This window comes from Branchiostoma floridae, chromosome 11, assembly GCF_000003815.2.
Source record: "Branchiostoma floridae strain S238N-H82 chromosome 11, Bfl_VNyyK, whole genome shotgun sequence".
NCBI lineage: Eukaryota > Metazoa > Chordata > Leptocardii > Amphioxiformes > Branchiostomatidae > Branchiostoma > Branchiostoma floridae.
In genome coordinates this window covers 22822181-22848123 of record NC_049989.1, presented here as the reverse complement: position 1 = coordinate 22848123, position 25943 = coordinate 22822181, and the positions used below count along the sequence as shown (strand labels likewise).

Below are 25943 nucleotides of genomic sequence, written 5' to 3'. Positions count from 1 at the left end.
CTGTAAAAGTAATGATCACAATATCATAAATCTGAAATTTGGTACACATTCATAAATTTAAAGACTTTTCTCTTCTTTAAAACCTGAGTTGTGCTTATTGTTTCTGGGTGATGCTGAGAACTTATTGATCACCCTTCGTATTTGGGCTGTCTTCAGTTAAAAATTCGCTTCCATCCCACTCATTGTTTGGGACCTCATGTGGTAAATTTTCAATGTCACAAAAATACATTTTCAACAATTTCATGTTAGGCATTTCAGAATTTTTGGATGGATGACACAATGTCAACTTGTTTTCCTGTTCCAAGCATTTTTTTTTTCCCCAGAACTGAGGGACAAGAATATTCAGGTCCTTGAGACACCCCATTTACATGTGAAGGGGTGGGTACCAGTACAGAATACAGGTCCAGGTGCCGTCCAGGTCTAGAGTATCGGGTCCAGACCTGGACCTGAACTTGGACCTAATTATTTGTGAAAACTTGTCAATTGGCGATACTCAAAACTATGGTCCATTTCGCCAAAAAGTTGGAGTATCCTATCTTCATGTCAACAACATCAACTGCTGAATCTGTTAACTTGGTAAAATGACTATCAACTCTCTTCCACTTCGCTCCTTATTTCCTTGGACTGGTAAGCCCCAAGACTCGTGAACACCAGCTGCCTTAGTGCCGGTATAAGCTGGTCATTTTCCAATTGGTCCAAAATCTGGTCCACTGATATTTTTCAAGTCCTGTCCAACAAGTACCGGTACCCACCCCCATACATGTGTGATGTCAGTAACAGGGTCAAAGGTCATTGGAAGCCAGTTTAAACCGGTTGAAACTCAGGTTTATGGTCAGGTTTACTCTCTTTTCGGGCCAGCCCACCGGGAACCCACAGACAACAGCAACACGACAGAACCAATACCAGGCCTGCCCAGAACAGTGCGTGGAAGATCGACCACTGGTTGTACATTCGCTTCAGCAGGACTTTCTGAAAGGCAAACAACAGAATAACAGTCAGTACAGTTGTAGAAGCCGCTTAATTGCACGGCCTATTTGCCAGTGAATTTGGTGCAATTATCCGGCTGGTGCAATAATGCGAAGTTATCTATCTGGACCACACCATTTTGGGATTTAGGGATTACGTGCAGTTAACAGAAGTGTGCGTTAATCCGATGTCCACTTAACTGACTTCCACTGTATATAGTAGAGTGGACTCATTCCTCAGCTAACCGACATCTATCGCACCGCAGTCATCCCTCAGTGAGACTTCTAAGGGACGACTGCAGTGTGCAAGATAGGCTTTTAGCCAGGCACCCATGATGGCCGTCATCTGGACGCCCTAATCTTAAGATAACAAGAAATTTGAAGGCACTGGACGCCCTTACGCTGGGGAGAAAATCCTCTGACAAGCATGAAATTCTGATTGACCAGGGATGCCACAAGGTCATTTGTGGTCACAGTCTTCTATTGTGACCTCTTAAACAGTACTCTTTGCCCCTCGGGATACCTTAGAATGCACCATTTTAACTTGAAATTATAAAAAAACTCCATGGATTATTTTTTTTTAGGTGGGTGCCGCCGGACCCCCTTTCAATAGTCACTTACTGCGATTCACCAATAAATTTGGACTCCTTATAATAAAATCCTAGCTAAAAGCCTGGTGCAAGATGTCGGTAGCTTGAGGAATATATCTACTCTGCTATAAACAGAACAGCAGACTCATTATCCAAAATGTCTGACATGTAGGAGTATAATGGCATATACAAATCACAAATGAATTGATTGATTGATTGATCTTATAGGGTAGTCCCATGAAGAGGTCATGTCTTGTCAGCCTATTGTTGTGACAGTCTGTCTTTCATCTCATAGTTTTATTTGGATGTGTCAATATGGCAGGAGTGAGTTGGTGGGAGCTCGGCAGACAAGTACATGTAACTAGTACCATGGGCTAAGCTTGACACATCCTTTTTCTGTCTTCTCTTGTAGAATGTTTGACAGTGTGTGTTTTGAAAATTTTTAAAAATGAAAACAGTTTTAAAAAGGTTTCTTTCTCCTGTATAGTTTTCCTTCTTTATTAATTTAAATACAGTAGAAGCCAGTTAATTGCACAACGGATTAAAGCATCGATACCTCAGGTAAAACAGTACTTACCTGTGTGAGGATGTTAGATGTGATCGAGTAAGACAGTAGTCACCTGTGTGACAATGTAAGGTGTGACCAGGTAACACAGCACTCACCTGTGGGTTATGAGCATTGTAGAGACAGCGATACCTCAGGTAAAACAGTACTCACCTGTGTGAGGATGTTAGGTGTGATCGAGTAAGACAGTACTCACCTGTGTGACAATGTAAGGTGTGACTAGGTAACACAGTACTCACCTGTGGGTCATGAGCGTTGTAGAGACAGCGATACCTCAGGTAAGACAGTACTCACCTGTGTGACAATGTAAGGTGTGACCAGGTAACACAGTACTCACCTGTGGGTCATGAGCGTTGTAGAGACAGCGATACTTCTGTCCCTGCTGTCCATATGCCGTCTGAAACTCCTCCACAAGTCGATCCATGCGGTCTTTATCACGCAGACAGTAGTATAGGGAGCACTGGTGGTGGAAGGGGGAATTCTCATTTAAAATAGCTTAGATAGCGATTAGTGGACTTCAAAGAACATAGCGACCCCGCACAGTCTTCGTGGTGAGGAAACGTACTCTTCTGGCCGGCTAACTCCCCTAACGTACTATAGATTCTATTTGTCCAATTTCTACAATTAGACCACCGATCCACGAAGCCTGGTAGAGTCTAATTTAAAAGTGAATCAGATGCTTTTGTGACTAAAATTATTTTGTAGGTCGAGTGGCTTAACTACAGGGAGTTAGGTCCAGAGGTTAGAGATTCTGGGCTCAAGTCCTGTCATGATGCAAATCTTGTGTTCTAAGGAAGGGCACTTAACTTTGACTTTCCTCACTTTCCCCCGGTGTAAAAATGGGTACCTGACTTCTGCTGGGGAGGTAAAAGACTAGGAGGGCTCCACCTCCCGATACCCTGCCCTAGACACATACTATTAGTTACATACATACACAGTGGATAGCAACCTACTGCACTTATGTGCAGCAATAGTATATATATATATATATATATATATATATATATATATATATATATATATATATATATATATATATATATATATATATATATATATATGTATATATACTATTGCAGTAGCGGCTTACAATGGATGACGCAGTACAACACTTTGTATGACGTAGTGGGTTTTCTTCTATTACACTTGTCACTTCCTTTTGTACAATCATGTAAGTCAATATTACCAAACCAGATGTTGCAACATAGGGGTGTCGGAGCATAGGGGTTTCGGAACAGGGGTGTCGGAATTAGGGGTGTCGGAACATAGCAGAGTCAGAACATAGAGGAAACTGAAGGAACATAGGGGACACTGTCGGACTCGGAACATAGAGGTATTGGAACATAGGGGTGTCAGAACATGGGACAGAACATAGGGGACACTGTTGGAACATAGGGGACACTGTTGGAACAATTAGTACCCTGGATATCAGAGTACAACTTTGCCGGCTAAGGGAGTTTACGCCTTCACGCAGTATCTCCCCGGGCCGGCTAAAGTCGGTTTACGGGGCTATGTTGCTAGCGGCCTGGGAAAGAACCGTAGCCGCGAGCGCTGATCAATTAGGGGACACTGTCGGAAGTCTGAGAAAATAGGGTTGTTGGAACATAGGGGAGTCAGAACAAAGGGGACACTGTCGGAACATAGGGGACAAGGTAATTTCCCAAAATTACCTTGTCCGAGACGCGCATGACTTCCTCGCTCTGCACAAGCAGGGCTGGGCTGCTGGAGTTCATCGTTACCATGACAACCAGACAGCGTGCCACAGACTTGCAGTTCTTCCCGCACCAACATGCCTCCCCTCCTGATCGACAAAATGCAGGAAATGATATCAATAATACCATTTGTTGGCCTTGCCCAAAGGCTAAATGCAAGTTAAGAGTTGATAAAGATGGATTGGAGAACAACTATGGTATTTGATATCGATGATGATATTCGATATCATGGAATATCATTCAGGCTTGACATCCAGGTAAAACTTAGATCAATACAAATTGATATGCATTGCTGAGCATCCAACCAAAACTATAACCTTCTGGCAAAGGATTAGCCTGGGTACTAGGGCTGGGTACCGGTACAGAATATTCAGGTCCAGGTCCGGTTCAGGTCCAAAGGATCAGGTCCAGGTCCGGACCTGAACCTGGACCTGATGCAGTATGACTCATACCAATGGTCCATTTCACTACAAAGAGATCAGTTTAGTGGAGCATTAGACTTGCACTGCCATTTTAAAATCCTACAACGCTAACTGCACCTGTACGATTGGCTGTAAAACTCGGTCGAAATTACTATAAACTCTACTCTACTTCACTCTTGTTATTTTCTTCCACCTGCAAACGCCAAAACGTCTGAATGCCTGATAAAATTCAGTTTATTCCTGTTAATTTTCTAATCGGTCCAACATCCGGTCCACCTAATTTTTTCAGGTCCGGTTTTTCTGGACCGGTCCAATAAGAAAAAACGGTTTTTTACCGGTACGCTGTACCGGTACCCAGCCCTACTGGGTACCATACCATCGAGGCGCTCGTGATACTCTTTGGCGTTTAGGCGTAGCGGGCCCATGCAGTTAATTAGCGCAGTCCAGGGGAGTTCTTCAGTGTTGGTTAGCAGGGCTCGAAATTCATTTTTGGGATAAGGTGCACTGGTGCACCCAGCTTAGAAAAGTGGGTGCACCAAAAAATTTTTGGGTGCACCACTTAAATTTAAGTTATAACCTAATGATAAAACTTAATTACAAGCCATCAAATTCTTAAAGAAGTACCATGACAGACATTTTTATTATCTTTCTAACACTTAAATGTCAAGAATATGATGTATACGTATACTACAATATCTTTACATACAGAAACCTAAGAATATATTTAGGTGCACCCTGTGCACCCACAGAAAATATTTGGGTGCACAGCTCCAATTTTGGGTGCACCTGGGTGCACAAAACCCCAGTATTTCGAGCCCTGGTTAGGTTTCTGCTGGCGGCGTAAACTCCAAAGGCCGGCTACAAGCTCTGTCTGCCAAATCTCGAAGGGCAGCTAATCAGACAGACTGACAGAAGCTGGTCGGTGCCTTAGCACTGGGCCAGGTAAAGCAGCTCAAAGCCGACCAACGGAGAATGGTACCCAGGCTAGCAAAGGTGATAAGCATCACAAATGAATTATTTACTGACCAGACTTGTAACTGTAGGACGTTTTGCAGACAGTTGGACGATACGACAGGGTGGAATTTTCCAGCATGGGATGCACGACCAGAGCGCCCGTCAGGATGAGCGCAGCCGCTGAGATCACCACCACGAAACCGGCGCACTTCTGGACCACTTCCCAGGAGTCAGGCATTGTGAGAGACGCTTTGAGGGGCTTTATCTTGTCCATTAGCTGTGATACAAATTGTAAAATGTACACTGCTGATCTAGTTCCTGGACATAAAAGTACACGCATGACATAACGTAACACATACAAATATTTACAATTATTTGCAGTGCAAATCATTCCATGTAGAAGCGTTCTTCATGCAAAGATGTCAATGTAAAAACATTAACTAAAGGACTAATTAGTTTCATCAGCGTTCCATGCTATAAGCGATGAAACAACGCTACAGTGCACTGATGATGGACAGGCATCCATTATTAAATGTGAAACATTTTCTTGCAAAGATGGATAAAACCATTAATGCTAGTTCACCTTAATCCGTGGGGTAACCTAGATTCGTTCAAAGATTTCAGGTCAACGACGTGGGTTTCAAATTTTACATTTTCAAAATATTGTAATGTGAAAGTACCTTCTATCGACATAACGATCACCAAATACCCTATAGTAATATTTTTATATACAACGGATAATTATTAGGTTACCCTATGGATAAACGTGAACTAACATAAGTAACATAATTCCATAGTATAAGTGATGAAATGTTGGATGATGGAAGGATATGCATTCAGGTGAATATTGATCAAAGACAAATACCTCTTTGCAAGTCTGCATATGACAGGGAGAGTTCCAGCGAAGGAGATTAATAATATATAAACGTCCTTATTCCTGTAGCCCTCTCCAGCATACGTAAGACATCACTCTTCTTCAACCATCCTGAAACGATATCCTATCTCTTCTCCAGTTGACGTTGATGTGACGTTATTTATGAGCAATTCACTCACCTTAAACCTGATGTCATCTCATCCCCGCATCTCTCCTCATCCTCACTGGATGATGCTAGTCTGGACCAGTTCGGACAGGTGGAAACAGAGGCTGTGTCAGGGGGTTTATAAGAACCCACTTTTGCCAAACGGGACTTAAGCCGTGCATTTCTGCTAAAAAATTATGACCTAATTTTTCGTGCTAAATACGTGTATCTCAAATTTTGTTTGTTAGTTTGTTTGTTTTGTCTTGAAAGAGGAAATATTTCGTATGATCGAAAACACCCATGCAGAGCCCAAGCAGAGCCCATAATTTCCCGGACGTGACGTAGTATGACGTAATCGTACATGTCCGATCTTGTTCGAATTATTTGTTGTTGGGTGCTTTTCTAGTCTTGCCGCAGTTGTTTGCGTTTGACAGCCGGTAGAATCGTGTGTGTAGGTGCACCGGTGCTAGAGCTCGTCAGTGAACAAATAGGGACGTCGCAGAGTGGATAAAAGGTACGTTTTCAGGCCGGGAAAACGCTAGCCGCCGCAAGCATGTCATCATCATGTTTTGGCGTTTGGCCATCTTGTTACTAGTACTCGAGGCGGAAAAATGGCGGAGATTCTGGTGTGACAGGTTTTATTTGCATCTATCGGGACAATAACAGCCAACAACGTAGTAGCAACAAGGATATTTTGAAAGCACTTGACTAGTAGAATGTAATATGTTTATTGTTTGTTTGTTTGTTTATTGCTGGACATTTATTATTTATTCTTTATTTCAGGTTAAAAACCCATAGGTATACAAAAAATACATACATATACATTAAAACCTCTACCTGTATAATAAGCCATAACAGTGGCTGAAATAGGTATTTCTGTAGAACATGTCTGAATGCAGCAAGTTATTGACAATAGTATTATTGGAGGATAGTAATCTTTGTAAAAAGGAATAACAGACCCTCCTTCGCCTTGTTTCAAAACTGTCAGTCGAATGGTACACAAACATTGTACTGGCGCTACACCGTTGTGGCAAATTCATAATGATCCGGAAACAAATATTGTAATTGCGACCCGGCACTTGGACAGTACACCCGCACTGACAGAGTTCCATAATTGCGCGCCATATATTTGGCCACAGTACACCATAAACAAGTTTTCTTAACAGGTGGAGAACAAAGGGAGAACTTGCGATTTATACAATTAGCACGACTATACAGACTATACTTATTTATAAAGTTGTGTAGGTAGTTAACAACTGCAAACTAAACCTATAATAATACACGCGTACACGCTGCCAGAATGTTGAAACTTGTATGGCCTGTTCTTTAATCCTAGACTAGTACATTGATGATGATGCTTTACTGAATTCTTCCAACACTTTTTCTGCTGAAGGAGGCATCAGTATTCATGGAAGAAAGTTTAGCAATCAGTAGTATGATTTTAACTTACCTTACCTTACCTTACCTTACCTTACCTTACCTTACCTTGTCCCATCCTCATGCTTGAGGGTCAGGGACTATGGCAGGGTCCGATTTTAACTACCAACACAATTTGTTCGTATCCTATCTAGTTGCTTGTTCAGCATGGGTTGTTGTGAGAACATGACCCCCGAGCGGAAACACTCGGTCTGCAGGAAGATGCTGTGTTCTGGGATGATCCTGGCCATAGCTCTCATCATCATGCTGGGCATCCTCATTGTCAAACCCGCCATCTACGGGCAAGCCTTTATGCCTACCTCCTGTACCGTGGTCAGTGCTAACTATGGTAAGTACCATAGAAATGATGATACCACCTGTACCGTGGTCAGTGCTTCAGACTATGGTAAGTACCACAGAACACACCACCTGTAATGTGGTCATTGCTGACTATGGTAAGTACCAGCGTTCCCACCAGGTTTTTGAAAGTATGCGTCCAAATATTTGGGAGGGGCGTAATGAGCGCCGGAGGCGCGAGACGAGCGCCGCAGGCGCTCGCATTCTAGGGGGGTCCGGGGGCATGCTCCCCCGGGAAAATTTGGATTTTCAAACCCTCTAGAACACAATTTCCTGCAATTTGAGAGGATAATCATGCACTTGAGATTGGATGTCGGTTGCCTCTTTTACTCCCATTTTCAGTTATCGACGACCACCCTCTTCATCAAAATACGTTATATTAAAAACAACTGTAAGCACAGGGAATCAGCCTTCCGTGATCTGACCCGGGTATTATTTGTCCAGACATATCTATATGAAAATTTTGGATTTTTGATGCTTCGAAACAGGGCTCTAGCGGCCTTGCCTGTCCGTCAGCCCGTGAAAAAAATTCTGCTAATTATTTTCCGTCATTGAAAAAAAAAATGTCTAACGTTACCTCGTGCGATCGATGTTGCGCCCTTCCGCATCAAAAATTTTTCCGAGACGATAAAATAATGGCGCCATCACACTTTGTGTCTTTTTTCTATTTTGCCCGATGATTTTAGTCAAATTTTTTGAATCGGTGGGGTTTTACAAGGCCTTGCCGTCATTTTCCACGAGCGTGCGTTTGTTCCTGCGACCTCAGGTAACCCCGTTTTCGGCGTGAAATCTTTGGCTGGATTTCTTTTTAAATAGATCAAGAACGTTATACATTACTCGAGGAGGACGATCTGCTGCCTCTTTGGCAGTGATCATTGCCGGTGTAACCTTGAAGCAGTAGCCAGAAAGACGGCGCTGCGATCGACGGTCCGTCTGGGGAGGGGGGCGTGCTGTTACATGTGCCACGGAGTGCACAGCCGACTCGATCGACGCTTGACAACAATATTGCGGCCCCTTTTCTGCCGCAAATTTTGTCTTTTTGAAATAAAAGAAATTTTGTAAATAAGAAATAAAGTGTATAGTTTTGGATTCTTCACTTATTTACCGTGCACCGTTTTTTGTTAGCAGCTAGGGAAGAAACTCAAGTTGCCAGACGACACGGGCGGCTACCAACGTCACGTGCGCTAATACTCGGTAACTTTTGTTTTTTTCCGGTGACCAATAACAGAGTGCAACATTACATTTATCAAACGCTGATTGGTTATTAAGATGATTGGATTTGGACCTGGTGGCCAATCTAGACTGCTTGGCGCTAGCGGCCTGTTGTCAAAGATACCGACTGCGAATCAACTGCCCACAGTGTGAGAACTTTTGTTGAGATGTGCAGCACTCGCGCAGAGCAGTTTGCTTGTTCAATACTAGTATTACCCACAAATCTTTAACAAATACGTGAAACTGAGGACAAGTAAGTATCATGTTATTAATCAGAATATAAAATCTGCATAAGATCTCTTCGAGTGTTAAAGAATGCTGACTGTCAGACGTATTTCACGGACTACAAAAAATTACATTGCGCAACGGACAGCTCAGACTGGCGCGTGGCTGGGTGTGTCGCACATGGGTCCGCTAGTTGTAAAGCGTGCCGCGCTCCGCCCCATGCCCAGACTACTAGGATGACCGGAAAGTGAAGAATTTGAAGTATAAATTGTAAAGGTAGGATTCCTTCCTATAAAGACAGATTTTTAAAAAGATTCCAGATACATTTTGTACACTGGTGGTACAGGTCAGCCTTTCTTTCATATTTTTTTATGGACGCATTCAGCTGAGCCGAGTGCGTCTTTCCAGAAAAAAATGCGTCCAAAGACGTAAAGACGTATGCCTGGCGGGAACGCTGGTAAGTACCATAGAATCCATCACATGTACTGTGGTCAGTGCTGACTATGGTAAGTACCATAGAACATACCACCTGTACCGTGGTCAGTGCTGACTATGGTAAGTACCATAGGACCACATGTACCATGGTCAGTTCTGACTATGGTAAGTACCATAGAATCCATCACATGTACTGTGGTCAGTGCTGACTATGGTAAGTACCATAAAACATACCACCTGTACCGTGGTCAGTTCTGACTATGGTAAGTACCATAGAATCCACCACCTGTACGCGGTCAGTGCTGACTATGGTAAGTACCATAGAACATACCACCTGTACCGTGGTCAGTGCTAACTATGGTAAGTACCATAGAACATATCACATGTACCATGGACAGTTCTGACAATGGTGAGTACCATAGAACATACCTCCTGTACCGTGGTCAGTGCTGACTATGGTAAGTACCATAGAACATACCACCTGTACCGTGGTCAGTGCTGACTATGGTAAGTACCATCTACGGGCACGCCTTCAAACCTACCACCTGTACCATGGTCAGTTCTGACTATGGTAAATACCATATATAGAACGTACCACTTGTACCGTGGTCAATGGTGACTATAGCACGAGCCAACCTGTACCGTGGTCTGCATTGTCTATGTTGTGGCAACATGATTGCTGACACTTGTGGATTTGAATTTCTTATGAATAAAGATTAAAAGTTTCAAACAAATTGAAGAATCGTTAATTTCCCTTTTGGGCAAGAAAGGACGCTCAACTCAGCTCGGATTTTGAAAGAAAAATTTAGTGATACTGTATGGACAGACTACCGTTGTACTTTATATCTTTTACCACAATTAATTACATTACCTTGGATACAGAGTTTACTGTAGTCCTGTAACAATCACATCTCTCCACTTCCCTGTACAGGTCTCCATGGTCGGCCAGTGACACCAACTAGATAATGCTTGCCAATACCGATCAATACAAAATTAAATACAATAATCAATTCTGTGCCTAATCATTGACTTGATTTATTGATTGATTGATTGATTGATTGATTGATGAATAATCAATTGTAGAGGACAACGTGGACTGTAGCTGCGGACGGAACTGCTACACCCAGATGCCGTGCCTGGTTGTCATGGTGACGTACCAGGACAGACAGAACGCCACGGCAACAGGAATGCTCCATAATGATGAGGGGGAGCTGGACCAGTGGAGCATGGTAACAAACATGTCATCATTGTGAATTTTCATTTGATTTTTTTTTGTAAAATGGCTCAGCCTGCATGAATGAATGAATTAAAGAATGAAGAAAATGATAGACTGAATGAAAGATGAATGAATTGCAGGCAGATTTAATTTGTTTCCTTTTAGATGTTTGACTCATCAAAAATCAATTTTCAAAAACCAAACTTTTCACCATGTTCAGCCATCCGGTTGCACCAAATTCCCAACCGGGACCTTTTCACAGACATCCGGTCCAAACCAGTTTTCCACCGGGACCTTTTCACAGCTGTCTGGTTGGAACTGGACCTGTCCTTCCATCCTGGGACGGAAATTCGCTTGTTGGAAAACAACAAAAGCGACAGGGCCATCCACAAAAAATACATCCCACATAAAAGTGATGAAAACGTATTTTCATATGCTTAAAATTTAACGACAAAAAGCAAATGAAACAATGAGTGGGACAGAAAAGAATTCAAAGCTGGAAATTGGAGGTGAGCAGTGCTTTGCTGACCTATCTACACTAATTTTGCAAAGACACTTGCAGTTCAGGGGAAGATCTGCTCAAGACTATGGCGGATAGGGATGGATGGAGGAAGAGAGAACCATGTTCATCCTTGTATCCTGTACGACAGGATGATGATGGTGATGAGTGCTTTGCTTGGTTGGTTGGTACTTGGTGAGTTTTTTCCTGGGTAACACTTGATGATGTTTGTTTGTTCGTTTATTCCCCCAGTGCTCCTACCACAGCTGTAGCCGAAGCTGGGAGTTGAACGTGGACTCTGTGAGCTGGTTTGAGAACAACTACGGACAAGTGGGGCAGACTTACAGCTGCTTCTACAACCCCGGCAAGGAGAACGTACGTTCTGTAAATTTTTGAGGTTTTAGAACTCTTGCGTTTGTGCTCAAGGAACCTGGTCTTAAGCGATCTCTCGGTCTCTCCAATGTAGGTTTCTTTACAGAGGCCTCTGATGTTCTGTCCTTGGCACTTTATATGATAGATGACACCAGATTAATGTTGGTCAGTTTCCATAATGATTGCCATTTTTGTTTACATCCAGGGTATTCAGCTGACTGGTTGGGAAAAGGACATCAGCAGATCAGATTTCTAATTAGGATTCAAATTAGCATACTCACCTCACCTCACTACATGTACTAATTAATACCTTTTTCTGAAAATGTGTACCTTACTGAAGCTTAGATACTCATTTTCAAAAAAAATATCAAGAGTCATACATAACTCTAAGTAGACTATTTTTAAGAGACACTTAGAAGTAGAAGCCGTCATCCCAGTGCACCTAATCCCCAAAATGAATTTGGAGCCCTGCCTGTTGTACTATGACCCTTTTGTGTCCCTTTCCTAGGAGGTTCTCTTGAAGAAGGACTATGACAACATGGTGATTTTCCACGACATGTTTTAATGTAGAAAATTGGTCTCATGTTTCACTATGAACCTTTTCTGCCCCTTTCACAGGACGTTCTTCTGAGGAAGGACTATGGCAATATGGTGATTTTCCACGTGATGTTTTCATGTAGAAAATTGGTTCTCATGTTTCACTATGAACCTTTTCTGCATCTCTCCCAGGAGGTATTGTTGAGGAAGGACTATGACAACATGGTGATTTTCCACGTGATGTTTTAATGTAGAAAATTGGTTCTCATGTTTCACTATGAACCTTTTTTTCATCTCTCCCAGGAGGTATTGTTGAGGAAGGACTATGACAACATGGTGATCTTCCATGACATTGTGATGTTTTAATGTAGAAAATTGGTTCTCATGTTTTAATATATAAATTTTACCTTTTGTGCCTCTCTCCCCTGAGGTATTGCTGAGGAAGGACTATGACAACATGGTGATTTTCCATGTGATGTTTTAATGTAGAAAATTGGTTCTCATGTTTCACTATGAACCTTTTCTGCATCTCTCCCAGGAGGTTTTGTTGAGGAAGGACTATGACAACATGGTGATTTTCCACGTGATGTTTTAATGTAGAAAATTGGTTCTCATGTTTTACTATGAACCTTTTCTACATCTTTCCCAGGAGGTATTGCTGAGGAAGGACTATGGCAACATGGTGATTTTCCATGTGATCTTTTTATGTAGAAAATTGGTTCTCATGTTTCACTATGGACCTTTTCTGCATCCCTTTCAGGAGGTATTGTTGAGGAAGGACTATGACAACATGGTGATTTTCCACGTGATGTTTTAATGTAGAAAATTGGTTCTCATGTTTCACTATGAACCTTTTCTGCATCTCTCCCAGGAGGTTTTGTTGAGGAAGGACTATGACAACATGGTGATTTTCCACGTGATGTTTTCATGTAGAAAATTGGTTCTCATGTTTTACTCTGATCCTTTTCTGCATCTTTCCCAGGAGGTTTTGTTGAGGAAGGACCATGACAACGTGGTGATTTTCCATGTGATGTTTTTATGTCAAAAATTGGTACTCATGTTTCACTATGACCCTTTTGTGCCCCTTTCCCAGGAGGTATTGCTGAGGAAGGACTATGACAACATGGTGATTTTCCACGTGATGTTCTGGCCCTCGCTGCTGCTGGCCGTGCTGATTGGGATCACCTGTGTGATCTGTGCCAAGTACAAGTGCTGGCTGGACGAGGACGACTCCCCACCCAGTAACTACAGCAGGTTCGGGGTCCCTGCATAGGATGGGCAGGGACAGGGCTCTAGCCAGGTCGAATTTTTTTTCCGTCAGCCAATTCGCTAAAACGCTATTCCAGGAGCTAGAAAGACTGAACTGAGACCTTGAAAAACAGGTTTTTAATGAGATAATCGTATGCAAAAGGGCGCCGACACACTTCGTCAACAATCTTAACAATGGCAAAACAAACAGTGTGTGGCTTTTACGGCCGTGGACGGCGTCCCCAAGCCGCCTGTAGTTTCCACCAAGGATTTTTGTCCGTCAAGGTTGACAGGTTGGTTTTAAGATTTTTCCGTCAGATGCACCAAATTTTCTTAAATTGACGGAAAAACGGACGCTGGCTAGAGCCCTGGGTAGGGATAATGTTAGAGAGACGGTAAGGCCACAGCAAGAAAATGATATGGGTGACATCCGTCGATGAAGGTTAGACATTCAGGTAATAAGATACACCAAAAATCAGTTGCTCAAGCTCGTTTCAGATGGCATCCAACATCTTTCGTCAGTGACACTGCAGTGATCTGGGAGAAACTGGTCTTTTATCTCCTAACTAGGACAGTGTCCCAAAAGGACACCCAAAATTGTCTTCAGCCCTTTTGCATTCAGTTAGGATATAAAAGACCAGATCACTTCAGTGCGACTGACAAAAGATGGTAGATGCTATCTCAAACGTCTGATCATTTCCAAAATCATATCCAGTTGCTTGAGTAACTGTTTTTTTTTAATCTAGCTGGCCCATTTGACTCACAGTCACATGACTTTAAAGTCAGGTGCAGTGGGTCATTCTACTTGAAGAAGGCTGGCAACACAACTGAAAATTTGGTTTGAGTCTAATGTCTTCATGGTGTTGTAAGAAACTGAGACTGTCTTAAAGATCAGAAGGTGTTGCCAAGAAGGAGTGAAAGAGCCAGTCAGGACAAGGACGAAAGGGTGAAGATCAGTATTACTGTAGAATCATGTAGATCATTGTCTGAATTACTATTCTACTTCTGTAATTAATAGATTCATAATACTAAGTAGTCACCAAATAAATGTACCATGTTTACTGCCCGGAAAAAAAAATGCCTCAACTATCATGGGCGTGCACACACACAATCTTTCACTCGCAATAAAACATAACTGTTGCATTTCACATGCTCCGTTTAACCTTTGGTTTTATTAATGGCATGTCATTACTATACAAATTACAAATACTAATCACCCTGTACTATAGTTGAGTAAGAATGAGGAAGGGGTTGTGAATGGGTAGGAATATCTACGTTTAACACCATGATGGTACTACTATTGTACTTAATAATGATTTATTTCAGTTGTGTCACTGTGGTTGTTAATACACTGCTAATCTGTATTAAGATATAGGAAAGAAAATAGTTGTGTAAATTATTTGTAACATTGCCAGTCACTATCCATGGCAAGACATTGTTTCTGTATGTTCTAGGTTTAATGATATATTTGTCAGTAAAAACAAGAATAAGTTATAGGAGATGTGTAGAAAGGATAATGGATACATTGTTTTATATAAAAGGTTTCAAAGCAGACAGAACAAGCTTTGCAATGTCTCTTCAATTGTACGTGCGCCAAGTACAATTGTGTATTAATGCCAAAGTTTTCCTGTCAGTACAGCTGCATTTTGATACATGACAAATAAGTCACAGTCTAGTGCTGTGATAACCTGCCTACCGTAGTTAGTGTAGGCTCTCTACGGGGCCAGTGCAGCTCTCAGCCGCCGGGGTAATCGGCCACACCCGGTAGGATTTTCACGCAGTTATAATTAGTCCTACCGCTAAAAATGCTACCGGGTGTGAACGATTACTGGCACCGGCGGCTGAGAGCAGGTACACTGGCCCGTTGAGAGCCTAGTTACTAACTACGGTAGACCGTGCCACAAGGAGACTGGATTCCAGGTTAGTACTGTGAATGTGGAAACAATTGCTTTATTTTTGTGACTTTGTCAAAAGTTTGCGGTGAACTCTCCACTGCAAAATTGCCATGTGTTCCTTGCCCAACCTTATTGCTCAACCAACCAGCAAAATTAGTATCTAACTGTGGAATAAAAATCTAGCTATAGGAGAGAAAGCTTTAAGAAGTAAGACACTAGAGAGTAGACAACTTGCTCTTTTGCATTACTGTATTATTTGTATCATGGGCATTATTTTTGGTAGCATATTTGGGAAATTTATTGTCTTATCGACAAGAGAATGCTCCTTAAGGAAATACGGCCAAACCTGTCCATTTTCGTTAAGGAAATACGGCCAAACCTGTCCATTTTCGTTTAATTATTCTTTTGCATTACTGTATCATTTGTATAATGGGCAGTATTTTTGGTAGCATATTTGGGAAATTTATTGTCTTATCGACAAGAGAATGCTCCTTAAAGAAATACGGCCAAACCTGTCCAAGATGATTTTCGTTGATTTGCAAAATCAGTCATCATGGCCAGGTGGTTGCTTGGACAGGTTTCACTGTACATGTACTAGGGGTGGGTACCGGAAATTCACGTCCGGTTCTAGTCCAGAGGATCAGGTCCAGGTATGGACCTGAACTTGGACCTGATTCAGTATGTGAGAATTTGTGAATGGACGATACTCAATATCGCAACAAAGAAATCGGTTTTGTGTAGTATTCGACTCCCACTGGCGTTTCATTTTCCTACAAGGCTAACTGCCTCTGTACAATTGACTGTAAAACTTGGTAGAAATTACTAAAGACTCTACTCTACTATGAATCACTCTTGTTATTTTCCTCGACCGGTAATCTCCGAAACGTGTGAATGCCTCATCATAAAATCTGTTCATTTTCCAATAGGTCCAACATCCGGTCCACCTAATTTTTTCAGGTCCGGTTTTTCAGGTCCGGTTTTTCTGGACCTGTCCAATAAGAAAAATCGGTTTTGTACCGGTACACCATACCCACCCCTAACATGTACATGTAGGACTTGTCTGTACAGTAGGAAGAACTGCTATACATAGTATTACATGTTTTGTATATTTTTGCTCTTGCACAGGAGTCATACATCTATATTTGTACTTACAGGTCTTGAGTGAGTATAAAGCTTGCACAATTGAATAAATTTTTCTCAGATCATGTGTATTTTTCATCGCGCCTTTCCTAGATTCCAGAGTCGAAAGGAACTTTGTCCATATTTGATCATTGGTGACTTCTAATTTTACTTTCTTTGGCGTCATTTATGTGTGTGTGTTTGTGTGTGGCTGAGAGTGTACGAGCGATCGCTGTTGTTGTTTATATCTGGGGTATTGGACGGTTGTGGCCTACCAGGACGTCAGCAGATTGGATCAAAAACTGATATTCTAATTTAGCGGCTCAAATTACTGGTTAATATGTAAATCAATCTTTTGCCAAACACCTGCTTTTTGCCTACCACTGCGTCACCGTGACATCATCGCGCTCGCTCGTATGTAATGTTAGAAAAGAGTTGTGTACTTTGATCCTCCTACTAACTTGTTCTGGAACTGCAGTTTTTTTTTAGTTTTTTTTTTAGACTGGTTACCCCTTGAGAACAGATTTATGAACATGTTTTGGCATGTAGTTTGCTTTATGAATCATAATTGATATAATAAGTGTTTTTGTTATTACTGTAAGGCCGGTTTTGTACCGGTACACCGTACCCACCCCTAACATGTACATGAAGGACTTACATGTAGGAAGAACTGCTATACATAGTATTACATGTTTTGTATATTTTTGCTGTTGCACATGAGTCATACATCTATATTTGTACTTATAGTTCTTGAGTAAGTATAAAGCTTGCACATGAATAAACTTTTCTCTGATGTGTATTTTTCATCGCGCCTTTTTATGATTCCAGATTGGAAAGGAATTTTGTCAATATTTGATCATTGGTGACTTCTATTTTTACTTTCTTTGGCGTCATTTGTGTGTGTGTGTTTGTGTGTGGCTGAGAGTGTACGAGCGATCGCTGTTGTTGTTTATATCCGGGGTATTGGACGGTTGTGGCCTACCAGGACGTCAGTAGATTGGATCAAAAATTGATATTCAAATTAGCGGCTCAAATTACTGGTTAATATGTAAATCAATCTTTTGCCAAACACCTGCTTTTTGCCTACCGCTGCGTCACCGTGACATCATCGCGCTCGCTCGTATGTAATGTTAGAAAAGAGTTGTGTACTTTGATCCTCCTACTAACTTGTTCTGGAACTGCAGTTGCGGTTTTGTTAAAATTGTGAGAGGTTACCCCTTGAGAACAGATTGATGAACATGTTTTGGCATGTAGTTTGCTTTATGAATCATAATTGATATAATAAGTGTTTTTGTTATTACCGCAAGACCGTGTTGATTTGATTATATGGATGCCAATCCCGCGCGCATCAATATCCGCCCGTTTCCAACAAGTTTTAAAAAGATTTCCACCATGCTTTAAATCGTATAAAGCACTACTGTAAAAAGGAGCAAATATGCGCTGTAGATTAAAAGAAAAATATAGTAGGAAACATACACTAATTTCAATGTCAAAAAAGACTGAAAACAAAAATGAAGAATCTATTTTTCGGTGCCGTTCCTTTCTTCAACCTCGTTGGTTCAACCTTCCAGACCACTTAAGATTTCATATTAAATGAATGCAACTTTTTTTTGGGTAATCATCTGTTGTATTTTGCCAGCCGGTAGGTACCCAAAGTATGAGTAATGAGGCTGTTTAACGTGGTCGAGGCACCTCCTCGAGGACGGGACCCCCGTTTTACGTCCCTCCCGGAAGACGATTTCGTGGAAACTTCGTGAGGCTACAGCAATCCGGACATCCTTGGTTGGTCCCCCATCCAAGCACTATCCGGACCGTCGCGTTGCTTAACTTCCGAGATCGAGGGATCGGGTGTACTAAAGCGCCACGCGGCTAAAACTTTTTTTTTTTTCATTCGCACGCTCGCATCAGTTTTGGGATTCCCATGGATGTCATCCAGACAATCACATCAACATGGCCTAACTTTGCTCACTCTCCCCACACAGCACTTGTTTCTTGCAACAATGATATACCCACTGGGTTTAGTACAGGTCACAACAAATGATACAACATGATATAATGATACAATGAATCTACACTACTCAAGGATCGTAATCTACTGCGTACATTCGGCTTCTTCTCGTTTCTTTGTGATATTGAAAATGTAAGAACAGATATGCTTTATAAGTAAAGGTTTGTCTATATTCATAAGGAATATAAATTTGTCTATATTACTTAGATGTATGAAGTGGGGGAACATGGGTTCTATTAGTCTGTAGAGTTCAGCTCTCTCTTTCTTGTACAAACTACATTCTACTACAAAATGATGTTCGTCTTCTAACTTATCTAGATTGCAGTATCTACATATTCGTTGTTCTAGAGGAGTGCAGTTATGTCTTCCGGTTTCGATGTGTAATTTGTGGCAACTGACTCGTAGTTTTGTGACGGCCGTCCTGAACATACGACAGCCAAGAAATTGACTTGGCATGGTGTTTGGAAACCCGACACCGCTTGTTTCCGCGCCGCTCTCGGTGCACCGGAAGTTGCGTCCCTCGCAAAGCGACCCCTAGCGGCGCGGATGCGCACCTGCCGATGTAAACATTAAGCGGCGGCCAGGAACCGGCACGGGGACAAACTTAAACAAAGGCCTGGCGTCTTACGACGACAAACTCCTCACAACCGTCAAGACGTCTTGGACTGAGACGCAGGCCGCAGTGTGTACAGGATACCCACCAAGTTGAGGTGAGTATTGAACAGTTAGCCTCGGCAGCCCTCGTGGCCTGCGGTGCAGTTAGAGATCAGAGAGGGCAGACGGGTGTTATTGAATGAAGATGTGACAATGCGCCGTGCCAGCCAAAACACTTCACAAGGCTTTGTCTGAGGGGCAACCTGTAGTCAAAAAGTCTAGCTCTGGCTTGTGCCGACAATGTTAAAAACCTTGCCTAAACCAGTGCCTCAGCGTATTGTTTACAAATTTGACTATGTGTATCTTTTAAGAACTTAATATCTCCAAGCAGATGTTTGGTGGCTAAACCGTCGCGTTTTCCTGGATGTCGTTTATATATTTATTAATTTATTAAAAATGCAAAACAGAGGGCATCTGGCAATGCTGATGTCGGGTACCATCAAATATATGTACATTATACGGTGGAACATTTAAATGAAATAATGCAGTATTACATCAAGTGACATATAATAAGTACGAGAAAACAACACAATCTAAATTTCTTTCTTTTAAACGTTTGGCAGTCTGGAAAACAAACTGGTACCAAGAAAACATTAACGATTTTCCCTCCCAACATCTGCTTAGAGATTACAGAACAGGCCAACAGTTTCCGAAAATAATTTCATCAGGTTGGTAGAATATAAGATATATGAGAATTCCTTTATACAACCAGAATGTACTTACTTTGAAACGTAAGCAGATTAAGTACATTCTGGTTGTGTAAAAGAATTCCCCTACAACATGTATATCCTAGTCCTACAGTTGCCGAAAAGCGGAAGGAAGGGTTGTTCATTTATAATTCCGGCACAGCGCGCTAGCCTCATGTATACGTACCGCGAGTTCCTATGGGGTGGGGTGGTGGGTTATTGGTGGGGGTAGGTGTGATCTGAGCCACACACTTGTGAAAAATTGGTACCCGTAGAAAACATTAAACGACTTTGCCTCCCACCGTCTGCTTGGAGATTACAGAACAGTCAAACAGTACTAGTTGCCGAAAAGCGGAAGGAAGAACTATTCATTTATCATTCCGGCACAGCGCGTTAGCCTCAGTCCGCGCGTTCCTATCGGAGGGATCTGTGCCGCACACTTGCGGGACGGCCGCTGTCATCCGCTGATAGCTGGTAATCTGCAGCTATCATCCCTGTTGAATAACATGCACGACAAGTGTGCCTCAAGGTGGACTCTCACGGCACTCGGGGTACCGGTGCGGCACTGCGGGGTTCATAGATGACTCGACGAATTTCAGAGATAAAGAACGAATTTTCTTCCGTTTTGTGTGTTTTGTTTACTCTCCAAGCAGAGGTTAGGCTCCGGTTGTTTTTTAACGTTTTTTTTAGTCGTTTTTATCGGGCTTTCTATTTTTTTTTATATCTTGCTGTGTCAAAACCTAACTGGCGTACTTCAAGAAAAATGACAAAATAGAAAGCCCGATAGAAACGACTAAAAAAACGTTTAAAAAACAGCTGGAGCCTAACCTCTGCTTGGAGAGTATGTTTTGTTGTCTTCTAAGCTATATTTTTGCCTATCACGCAATATCTAAATTATCAAAAATCGCGAAAATAATAAAACAGTGCCGCAGTGAACGAACCCCGCAGTGCCGCACCAGTGCCCTAAGCGCAGTGAGAATCCACCTTCAGTCTCAGAATCTGATAACAGATGTAGCTCGGTGTTTAGCGAGTGTTAAACAAAGAGAGAGCATGTCTTTCTAGCAGTGCACCTGTTTTTTAAGTTTGTTTGCTCTTTCCGCTTCTGCGAGTTGACACATGTAAGCGACCAGTAAAAGAGAGAGACAGAGAAACACAAAAAAGGAAACAAAACATAGTTAAAAAACCTTAAGAATTAACCAAGAGGGATAGATATTTTGATGACTTTGATAGATGCTTTTTTAACCAAGGTTACATAACTGTAATATGGCCGGAGAACTCTACTAGAAAATTATCCCACTGCGCCAATTTCCTTCTGTTTATCCAACAGCCAAATGAGCCTACAGGAGATACCTAGTCTCTAACCAGACGTGGAAAAGCAAACCAGCAACTGGCGGTTCTCAAGTTCCCATTTCCAGAAGCAAAGTAGTCTCCGAGCAGACGTGTCAACTGGATGACAAAACGTTTTTGGCCAGATAGAGACAAATAAGTTGCCATGGGATTTCAGTCAGTCTTTTGCAATATATCCTGCTTTCCGCCGGCCGGTCAGTTCATTCCTAGGCCATAACGCTTAACAGTTAACTCCAAGGCCATAACGCTTAACAGTTAACTCCTAGAGTCCTAGGCCATAACGCTTAACAGTTAACTCCAAGGCCATAACGCTTAACAGTTAACTCCAAGGCCATAACGCTTAACAGTTAACTCCAAGGCCATAACGCTTAACAGTTAACTCCAAGGCCATAACGCTTAACAGTTAACTCCAAGGCCATAACGCTTAACAGTTAACTCCTACCAGGCTTTCATTCCTAACTAATGGTTGGCCAACAAAAGTCTCGTACTATACGGCCAGGCCAGAGTCTGGTGGCGACAAGAAGCACTGCCCAGAACCGGGGGTTTTTGCACTTTCCTGCTTGCTTGGAGATAAACTATTTCCGATCAGTGAATGGGCACTAGACGGGGGCGCCACACTTTCTTCAAGAATGTGCAGTTTGGGGATTGATTTCCAATACTTGATTCGAACCGCGCCAGTATCAAGGTCCTTTGGTAAGCAGATCTTACGGTAGCATAAGATAGTATCAAAAGCTGGCAGAGGAGTGAAGCCGGCCTTGGAGTGTGTTCCGCTACATGGCAAATAGACACCTCTTAGCTGACTACACTCCTTGGTCAGTTTAGTAATATCTTTTGCCATCGTAGGATCTGCTTGGAGATTTTCCCTTTGATAAAACAAATGAAGTAGACATATTATAGTTACCGGTAGTATAGTTTAGGGGCGAACCACTAGTACTGGTTATATAGGCGGTGGCTGCTTGAACTAATTACGTTCAAGTCACGCGCCAAGGTCAAATCCAGATCCTTTCATCCTTGAGCAAGGTCACGGTCGGCTTAGTCTCGATCCCAGTCCCCCCCGGGAGCCCCTGTTAGCACCAGTGCTCGTGCTAACTAGAAAGTTCACCTGTGTTGGTAGAAGTCACTGTTGAACTAGAAAAACTGTAATATCCAACACAAAAATTGGACTCGAGCTCAACCAAATTTTCGACTGAACAGCACCAGTCTTTTCATTCATTGACGAAGACTGGTGCTGTTCAGTGACTTCAGTCTAAGATTTGGGTGAGTCCATTTTTTGTGTTGGATATTACAGTTTAACTAGTTCGATAATACTCATGTTGCTGTACACGGCGCCACTGTATGTCTGGCAAGGCTACCTGTACCTCTTAGTGACCTTTGCTGTCATCACAAGGTCACTTCGGCTCGACTTGTTGGTTCACGGAATTTAAGAAGGACATCGCTGAACCGGCAAACTCTTCCAGCTTCGCAGTGTCCTTTTCAAGTTCCGATCAGCATCGCTAACACAGTTTGTAAGCTTGATGCATATTCCGAAAATGATGTCATCAGGTTGGTAGAATATAGGATACTTTTACACAACCAGTGTGCGCTCAAATTGGTTACGTTTTTCGATGTCTCTCAGACACCAGGTTGTGTATTTAAATTGTTCTCAATATGATGACAAACGCACAGAGCTGTTCACATTACTTTCCGCTCGCTCTAAAGACTTTGCTACTCTCTGTTCGATAGATAAATTCAAGTACATTCTGGGAGGCGAAAATCCACATTGTGTACAAGTAGGCAAATATATTCACGATTGTTTATACCGTAGAACCAATAGTGTAAATGACATGCTAGACCCTTTATGTTGATGTATTCATACCTATAGATATCCATATATATGTGTTTAGTTGTACTGTAAGTAGTTGTTATTCATGTAGACCTTACGAAAGTCGCTGTACTTTTGTCGTTGTCAATAAAGATTGTTGTTTTAAAAAAAAGAAATTCGAATTCTCATATATCCTTGATACACATTTTTTTAACAGAGTCAGATTGAAGTTTGTTTTCCAACTGTGGCTAAATTTACACTTAAGATGAACGAGAACCATAGATATGGATTGCAGCGGCCCTTATTATCAAGTCCCCTCTTTAGTTTACGAAGAAGTTCTTGTATGCACGTAGTGTTTTTGGTTGTTTGGGGTTTATTTCAGGCACCATGGCTCATACACAAATATGATATATGAATTTAAAAACAGTGATACGATACAGTATCTCATGGCCTATGCACAGCGGAGCCTAATTGTTATGCCATTATCCTGGTTTTTGTCGATGAACTGTGTTCAGCAACTGTTGCTGTAGGTTTTAAACAACCCACATTTAGTCTTTCTTCCTTTAGTTCCATTTTGCCTTATTCCTGGCAAGCTTCCTTCGGCGAGTCCTTGGCTCCTTGGCACTCTTTGTAGTTTGTTAAACCTCTCATTCATCATGTGAGTGTGTGTGACGACTTTCGAGAGCTCTTTTCTGTTACGGTTCGGTAAGAATTCCCAACAACGCGTCGTGAGAAGTTCCGCAAGCTCGACTTTTGACCGTGACCGGTTAAGTTGTCTGAGAACGTTACAAGGCACGACGCTGCCAGTTTGATATTACCCTGGAAATGATAGCGTCACATTTTGTAACCGGGGCCCGGCCGGGCTGTTTGTGGAAACGAAAAAATAGAAATGTATACGTAGAAATATACACAAATAATGCCAACTACTTTGCGTCTTGCGTACTTTAGTGAATCTAATATTGTTCTTTTCGTTCCGGAAATCTGCCCCAGTTTGGAAATATGACAACCAGACTTAAATTAAGCAGGGCTGGCAGAGAAATTGTTCGGCAGCCAAGGCAGGTTGTCCCGAGGACCTTAGATAAGCACACCGGGGACTTGTCATGCTAGGCTGGCAAACTCTCCCTGTATGATAGTCTGGATATCAGACGCTAGCACGATCTCAAAAATATCTATCGTGATAGATATATATATATCTTAGATCGGGCTGGGGTCTGGCATTCAGGCTACATGTATGACAAATCCCCATGGCCCAGTGTGCTTTATATCTAAGGCTATAGCTAGGTCCTTGGGAAAAGCTGCCTTAGCTGCCGAACAGTCTAGTTTTCCAGGTTAACCAGTTCACTGCCAAAAGTTGACCTTGCGGAACTATTCACGACGCGTTGTTGGGAATTCGTACTGAACCTTAACAGAAAGACTCGCGACACACACACTGACGTGATGAATGAGAAGTTTAAAGCAAAGCAAAGATAGTCAATGAGCCAAGGACTCACCGAAGGAAGCTTGCCAAAAATAAGGCATAGTGGAACTTAAGGAACAATGACTGAATGTGGGTCGTTTCTAAACCTACAGCAACAGTTGCTGAACACAGTTCATCAACAAAAAACAGGAGAATGGCATAATGCTCCGCTGTGCATAGGCCATGAGATACTGTGTCGTATTTTTTTCAACCTTTTTCTATCTATCTATCAATTTATTGGTTTGGCTGTACATCTATCTATCTATCTATATCCGTCCGCCTATACCGTCGAGGGTGTCGCGGGGAGGAGGAGAAGGCGGTCCATTGCAAGACGCGTGGCCTGTTGGAGTGTCAGTCCATGGGTGTTCAGGGTCTCTTTCACTCCGTTGATCCACCGGCGTCGTGGTCGACCTCTGGCCCGCCGCCCTGACACTCTGGTGTTGTAGGCTCTCAGGGCCGGTTGATTGGGTGACGTCCTGACGAGGTGCCCGAACCACTTTATCTGTTGTCGGGCGATGTAGTACTATAGTGGTTGAGGTTGGTGGCACCAACCATTCCCCTTATCGCCTCATTCCTGATCTTATCCCTTCTGGTCTTCCCTACTGTTCTTATTAACCTTTTTATTAAATTGAAATTAAATTTCATAACAGAGATGTTGGCCTTGGCTGCCGAACAAATTCTCTGCCGGTTCTGTCTAAAACAAAAGTCTGGTTGTCCAGGGTAGCCAGTTTAGCGCCAGTCTGACATACGGAGGCGACAACTCAAGACGGCAGCTCAGCCCAGACCTTCGGTCCTGTCGTCACGTCACTGCCGGCGCCTGGAGTTAATCTCCAAGCAGAGGTTCGACTCCGGCTGTTTTGAGTATTTCTTTAGCCTTCACCTGAGGCCCTCCTATGGGGGTACGGAAAAATTGGCCAGCTAACTACTCTGGAAGCAAAACACCCCTGGCAAATTACTAGTATTCTCCCTGTAATATCCAGCGTAGTGAGTCTGGTTGAGACTATACTTGTCATTTCATTGTCGGGCTTTCTTTTTTGTCCTTCTAGCCGGGGTGACTGAGTATCAGCCTAGTTACCTAACCTGGATTCCCATACTCCCCGGTGAACTAACAAGGCTGGTAATCAGGCTAGAATTTGACCGACAAACATGAAGGACGCGACAGCCACGGGACAAAATGGAAAGCCTGACACAGACGCCTAAAATAATCTCCAAGCAGATCTTGCTGTGGCAAAT

At 42.4% G+C, this 25943-nt stretch overlaps 3 protein-coding genes across 10 annotated transcripts in view; 2 read left to right on the top strand and 1 right to left on the bottom strand.

The window, feature by feature from the left end:
- Positions 1-74: 74 nt before the first annotated feature.
- LOC118425916 lies at positions 75-6538 on the bottom strand. The gene is made up of 5 exons (XM_035835076.1): positions 6262-6538; positions 5281-5485; positions 3791-3921; positions 2458-2580; positions 75-969 (listed from the first exon to the last, which is right to left on the bottom strand). The coding sequence occupies exons 2-5, from the start codon at positions 5480-5482 to the stop codon at positions 805-807; spliced, it is 621 nt and encodes a 206-aa protein (XP_035690969.1). The 5' UTR covers positions 5483-5485; positions 6262-6538; the 3' UTR covers positions 75-804.
- A 1232-nt stretch (positions 6539-7770) lies between these two features.
- On the top strand, positions 7771-15299 carry LOC118425914 (calcium-activated potassium channel subunit beta-2-like). 7 transcript variants are annotated; one of them, XM_035835069.1, is made up of 4 exons: positions 7771-7992; positions 10956-11101; positions 11840-11962; positions 13146-13381. In XM_035835069.1, exons 1-4 carry the CDS (start codon positions 7812-7814, stop codon positions 13311-13313), a joined length of 618 nt encoding a protein of 205 aa, XP_035690962.1. In that variant the 5' UTR covers positions 7771-7811; the 3' UTR covers positions 13314-13381. The 7 variants fall into 7 exon arrangements, with proteins under 7 accessions (XP_035690962.1, XP_035690964.1, XP_035690961.1 ...); XM_035835071.1 differs by lacking the exon at positions 13146-13381 and adding an exon at positions 12924-13067; XM_035835068.1 differs by lacking the exon at positions 13146-13381 and adding an exon at positions 13590-15299 and having other exon boundaries at positions 7772-7992.
- Positions 15300-19290: 3991 nt separating this feature from the next.
- LOC118426066 overlaps positions 19291-25943 on the top strand; it is a 33799-nt gene continuing 27146 nt past the window's right edge. The window contains exon 1 of one of the 2 annotated variants that reach the window (XM_035835321.1): positions 19291-19476. The gene's annotated coding sequence lies outside the window, so the exon portion shown is untranslated. The remainder of the gene's footprint in view (positions 19477-25943) is intronic. The other variant, XM_035835322.1, reaches the window with a different exon arrangement.